This window comes from Cotesia glomerata, linkage group LG9, assembly GCF_020080835.1.
Source record: "Cotesia glomerata isolate CgM1 linkage group LG9, MPM_Cglom_v2.3, whole genome shotgun sequence".
NCBI classification, from domain to species: domain Eukaryota; kingdom Metazoa; phylum Arthropoda; class Insecta; order Hymenoptera; family Braconidae; genus Cotesia; species Cotesia glomerata.
Genome location: NC_058166.1, coordinates 9,409,302 through 9,415,380, shown reverse-complemented (window position 1 = coordinate 9,415,380; position 6,079 = coordinate 9,409,302). Strand labels below are relative to the sequence as shown.

At 34.6% G+C, this 6,079-nt stretch overlaps 2 protein-coding genes across 2 annotated transcripts; both read left to right on the top strand.

The window, feature by feature from the left end:
* Nucleotides 1–3,990: 3,990 nt before the first annotated feature.
* LOC123271903 lies at nt 3,991–5,455 on the top strand. Its single transcript, XM_044738451.1, has 2 exons — nt 3,991–4,775; nt 5,142–5,455. Exons 1-2 carry the CDS (start codon nt 4,289–4,291, stop codon nt 5,285–5,287), a joined length of 633 nt encoding a protein of 210 aa, XP_044594386.1. The 5' UTR covers nt 3,991–4,288; the 3' UTR covers nt 5,288–5,455.
* LOC123272218 lies at nt 5,345–6,060 on the top strand. Its single transcript, XM_044738918.1, has 3 exons — nt 5,345–5,361; nt 5,412–5,728; nt 5,821–6,060. The coding sequence occupies exons 1-3, from the start codon at nt 5,345–5,347 to the stop codon at nt 6,000–6,002; spliced, it is 516 nt and encodes a 171-aa protein (XP_044594853.1). The 3' UTR covers nt 6,003–6,060.
* Nucleotides 6,061–6,079: the final 19 nt, after the last annotated feature.

Genomic DNA, 6,079 nt, shown 5'->3' with positions numbered 1-6,079 from the left:
CTCTACTGAGGATGGCAATCAAGAAATATCGGGTAAGGCTTATAATCCCGAAGAGCAAAATCCCGAACGAAACTCTTATCGACATAGGATATTAGTACGTAAGTTTCTATAAAAATCAATAGATGGCGATATATGTATGCTAAATAGGAAAGAAAAAAAATTGAACGGAGTGAACTCGCACGCATAAATGATTATGATAGCAAGAAAGTATGAAGCTCGGGTATTCAAAGGGCATCCCCAAGTCAATAATTACAACTTCTTCAGGAAAGTTAAGGGGAAATAGGCACATAATAAGTCAAAATGTTAATCTGTGCTATTGACGTCGTCGAGAGGAACGGAATTATGGACCCATCAGGCCCATAATTATATACCATAGAAAAATTTTAATTTTTAGTAAAAAAAATACTCAGGATACGACAAAAGTCATTCCAAACTAAAAAAAATAAATTCAAAACTTTGGTAAGACCCATAAGGCCCCGAAACGTCACGCACAAAATTGTGCTAATCTGAAAATTATGTAGAGCCTCATCAGATCTCAACTCTGATTTCTAGTAAATTCTGAAAGTGATTTAGTGCATGCTTACAAAATTTCGGAGTTCTAGGAGCTTTAGAAGCAGCGTCTTTAAGGCTTGGCGCGTTTTTTGAAAAACGGTCAAGCTTAAAAATGATGTAAAACCTATTCAAGCCTTATCTTTGACTCTCAGTGGGGTTTGCAGCTGATTTAGCGCAAGCCTACAAATTTTTAGAGTTCTGGGAGTTTGAAAGGCAGCGCGTTTACGGTACGCCCGTTTTTTGAAAAACGGGCAAGCTTAAAAATTAAATAAAACCTAATCAGGCGTCATATTTGACTCTTAGTGGAATCTGCAGCTGATTTAATGCAAGCCTACGAATTTTTAGAGTTCTGGGAAATTTAGAGGCAGAGCGTTTAAGGACTGGCACGTTTTTTAAAAAACGAGCAAGCCTAAAAATTACATAGAACCTAATCAGGTCACAACCTTATTTCCTACTAAAGTCTGGAGCTGATTTAGTGCAAGCCCACAAATTTTTAGAGTTTTAGGAGCTTTAGAAGCGACGCGTTTAAGGCCTGGCGCGTTTTTTTAAAGACGGGTGAGTCTAAAAATTAAGTAAAACCTTTTAAGGTCTCAAGCTTAAGTTTTAATGGAGTTTGCAGTTGATTTAGTGCAAGCCTACAAATTTTTAAAGTTCTAGGAGCATTAAAGGCGGCACGTCTAAGGCCATGCGCGTTTTTGAAAAAACGGGCACACCTAAAAATTACCTTGAACCTTATGGGATCTCATTTCTGATTTATAATGGAGTCTGCAGCCGATTTAGCGCAAGCCCATGATTTTGGAGTTCTGGGAGCTTTGAAGGCGGCGCGTCTAAAGCCTAGCGCGATTCTTAAAAGACGGGCGAGCCCAAAAATTAAGTATAATCTATTCAGGTCTCAACTCTGCCTCTTAGTGAAGTTGGAGTCTGCCGCTGATTTAATGCAAGCCTACAAATTTTTAAAGTTCTGGGAGCTTCAAAGGCGGCGCGTCTACGGATTGGCGCGTTTCTTAAAAAACAGGCCAACATGAAAAATACCCTGAACCTTACTAGGCCTCATCTCCGATTTATAATGGAGTCTGCAGCTAACTTGGCGTAAGCCCATGAAAGTAAAGAAAAACTAATGGCGACTTGATGCAGCGAAAGCGTAGAAGCGAAAGATAATAACAATAGTTCGTCTTCTTCCTCGTTGAGTTGGGGAAGAAGGCTATTTGCGCATGTCTAGTGGGAGCGATCAGCCAATAAAGCGGTCGATTCATGGCGTGATCGAGAGGCTGATTTTCTATTGGCGGTTCGATTTTTGCGGGAACTAGCGGTGGACAGGTGCGTCTCTTGAATTTAGGAGTCCCCCAGGAGCGAGTTAATCGCTACTGGGCCTTGTTAACCGAACAGTGAGGTATGCCGAAAAATCAGTTCGGGGCGAAGTTGGCTTTCCGAATTTAGGCTAGCCCAATTCGGATCTTATTTATTTTAAATTAGGCAAGCCGAACATTGGTATGCCAAAAGAATTCCACATTCGATGTAATCTCGTAATAGTTTGGCACTGCCTATGTTCGGCATATAATGGATTGCCTCATTAGTACGAAATAACGGTAACTAAAGGTTTACCGAAGTTTGGTTCACCAAGCTCGGGCTCATTTAGGCAAACCTGTGGCTGTACCTAAGTTCGGGATATCATGGATTGCCTAATTAGTACGAAATAACGGTAACCAAAGGCTTACCGAAGTTTAGTTCACCAAGCTCGGGCTTACTTAGGCAAACCTGTGGAAATGCCTAAGTTCGGTATATCATGGATTGCCAAACTGTTATGAAATAACAGTAACCAAAGGCTTACCGAAGTTTGGTTCACCAAGTTCGGACTCACTTCGGAAAACCTATGGCAATGCCTAAGTTCGGCATTTCATGGGTTGCCAAACTATTATGAAATAACGGTAACCAAAGGTTTACCGAAACTTGGCATACCACGATCGAGCTTCTTTAGGCAAAACAGTGGAAATGCCTAAGTTCGGTATGTCATGGATTGCCAAACTGTTATGAAATAACGGCAACCTGTATTCTGAAGCTTGGTCTATCAAAATGAAACTTGACTAGGTAAGTCTGTGGCAAGTCCTCACTTAGGTATAATATCGGAATTCCTAACTCGACCGTTGCAACGGTAACCGAATGTTTGCCGAAGTGTCGGGCTTATAAGTATCTTGAGGCAAGAGGTCGCTCATCATCGGCGTAGCGTCGCGGTATTATTAATTATAATTATTCTTAAGGCGAGTGTGAGGTAAATTCAAGTGTTGTGTGTGACTAATGTATCTAACTCCATCATTTCCTCCCCCCTTGACCCATAAAATCGACCAATCAAAAAAAAACTTCGTAGTAAGAAAAACCCTAAAAAGCGAAAAAAATGACCGAAAATATAAAAAAAATAATACTAAATAAAAAAAAAAAAAATTTTTTTTATTTACTTAATATTTAAAAAATTTTGTCCTAAAGTCGATATTTATTAGACTGGGCCAAAAAAATTAACTATTTTTTTTTTTTTTTGTATATCGAAAATATTATTTGGGATGACAAAAAAAAAAATGTTGTGAGAATTTGAGCCCTTAATATTTATATTAAGAGGTCTATCATCGCAACTTTTAATTTTTTTTTCCGGAACGGGTTTTTGTCTCATAACTCCTAAACCATCGAGGTAAATGAAATAAACTTAGATGTTTTTTGAAGCAAATTTAATTGTCTAGAAAAAAAGACTGATTGAAATTTTTCGTCAGATGAACCGTTTTCTTATAAACACGCCTTGAAAATTGATAAGATTTCAGAATTTTATTGTTTAACTTTGGAATTTTGTAATTCACTTAAAAATTAGTATCCGGAAAAAATTCAATAGAGATTCTTGAAGGGAATTTAATTTCCTACAAAAAATGTCTCTTAACATTTTTAGCTAAATTCACTCCTTTGAAAGTTATTCAAAGTTAAAGTTGATGTCAAAATAAAATTCTGGTTTTTTTCGCTGTAAATTTAATTTTTTTGAGCCCATTGAAAATTTTGATCTTTTTATAGATAATAATTTTTATTTTATCAACAGAATTATGAAAAATTTGAAAAAATCATAATATATTTTTATTTATTGGCATTGAAAAGCTATTTTCTGCAGAAAATTGCATTTTCACTGTGTTTTGATAGTTTAAAAAATAACAATCATGTTGTTTTCTCATTGAAAATTATTTACTTTTTATTTAATACAAATTTATCTACGAGAATCCGCTTTGATTAACAACCTCCCCTTACTCCCCTTGTTTCATTTTTCGACATCAATCCACAGTACTACATCTCATGAGATTACTCTCTCATTTTCTCAATAATTGCGTCGCTTAATACAAAGCCAACCGATTGAACATAACCTCAAAACAATATTATCAATTATTAGTATCGTATTATATAGCGCTACGATGTTTTTATTCATCTATCACCATTTCTAAAAAAAAAGACCCCTAGTTCGACCTTCACTTTCGGTATTTCTTACATTCCATTGTTCTACAAATAGAGAGGTTATGTTTTTTAGATAACTGTAGCATCTTTCTTCATTGTTAATTGTGGATCGAGCGTCGCTTTTAATCTCAGTATTCGTGTTGTGAGTTGTGTGTCTAATTTCTAGTGTTGTTACAATTTTTATTACAACCTGACTCTCTTTATTTGTTGTGATTTTTGATTACGTAAATATAATTGAATAATATCAAAGAACTGTATCAATATGACAACCGAAAAAATTAATTTGATTGGTGTTCCAATAGCTAAAATTAATGGTCGTAAACTTCCCACTATAAAAGAAGTTTTATTATTATTTTTTTATCATCACAAAGTTCTTCATCTAAAAGTCAATGAAAGTGCAAAAAAAACTGCAAATATAGTTCAAGATTGTTGGAAAAATTTACAAATTTTAACCTCCGGGCTTCGAAATACGATTAACAAAATACTTGAGTTTTTCAAAAAATGGCAATTATTGCAGTGCAATAAGAAAAGAATAAAATCACAAGCTCAAAAACAAAAAGAAGTGAGTTTTGAACAAAAAATTCAACAGTTATTTAATATCGCTGGAAAAAACGGTCTAAGAAGTTTGAATGGAGAGATCAACAACTTTTCGGCTCAGAAACTATTGAATCAACCAGAAATTTCTGATAACTCCAGTTCACCAGAAACTTCGAGAAAATATGTTGAAATTATGGAAACCGATGAGATAGGTAGATATTTGGTATTTACAATAATACTTGATTTAATAAAATTAATAACTGAATCAATAATTACAATTTATTCTGTTCCCGTAACCGTATACAGAAAAAAAATTCTTGACTAGAAGGTAAATTATCTTGGCTCAAGAAAATATTAAGGAAGATTAAAAATTTCTTTAATGAAGTCAAAGTTTCTTGACCCCAGAAAATTTCTTTTTGCTCCAAAATAACTTTTGTCTTCCTTAAAATTTTCTTGGTGCAAGAAGTTTTTTCTGTGTAATTTTTATGCTCAGCATAACTAATTGATAACTAAATATTATGTAATCTTGTTATACTTTGATCACATTTTCTTGTAAATAATATCAAAATACTTTTCAGAAATAGATTTGGTTAATGATAATAATAATAATGAAATTACACCTAGTCAAGAGTTACTAACATCGTCGCAGTCAACTATCAGTCAAATTTCAAATGTTTCCGATTTTGAAACAGAATTGTTGTCTGAAAAAAAATACCAAAAATAAACATTATCACTCCAAATTTAGCAGCTGCGCTTGATCGTGCAAATGTTAGCAACAGAAATGCTACATATATTTTGGCAGCTACCTTACAGAGCGTTGGAATAGATCTTCGGAATGTTAATTTAAGCTATAAAACTATCCAACGAAATCGTATACTTCTTCGAAAAGAAATAGCTGGATGGTTCAAAAAAGACTTAAAGTTCAATGATAATTACGTAGTTCATTGGGATGGTAAATTGTTAAGCGATATTGTTGGCGCAGATGTTGTAGATAGACTCCCAATTCTTCTGACATCGTCTGGCGCTGAACAATTATTAGGCATTCCAAAAATTGGAGCAGGAACTGGAATTGAGCAAGCTTCAGCAGTAAACTCAACTTTGAAGCATTGGGGTGTCAGTGATTATGTCAAAGCGGTGTGCTTTGATACTGCATATACAAATACAGGTAAATCAATACTATTAACAAAGTATTTAGAATTGAGAGATTTTATTTTTCATGTTTGTTTTTAATTCATTAATGATTCTATTATTAAATAGGCATTCATCGTGGCGCTGGCGTAGAACTAGAGAATCTTTTAGGGCGAAAGCTCATTTGGTTGCCATGTCGTCATCACGTCATTGAACTACTCATTAAAGGTGTTTTGAAGTATACTGGCCAACGCAAAATGGCCCAAATGTTTCAATTTTTGGTAGATTCAAAAATAATTGGAACAAGATAGATAAATCAAAATACAGTGCAGGAATTAATGATCCTATTGTTGCTAAAGTACTATCAGAGAAAAAGACGAAACATTGG

Bases quoted from the DNA above. Each gene is read 5' to 3' on its own strand.
- LOC123272218 (XM_044738918.1), top strand. The intron at 5,729-5,820 runs GTAAATCAATAC...ATTATTAAATAG, and splicing joins TACTGCATATACAAATACAG to GCATTCATCGTGGCGCTGGC.
- LOC123271903 (XM_044738451.1), top strand. From the start codon at position 4,289: ATGACAACCGAAAAAATTAATTTGATTGGTGTTCCAATAGCTAAAATT. The intron at 4,776-5,141 runs GTAGATATTTGG...AATACTTTTCAG, and splicing joins TATGGAAACCGATGAGATAG to AAATAGATTTGGTTAATGAT.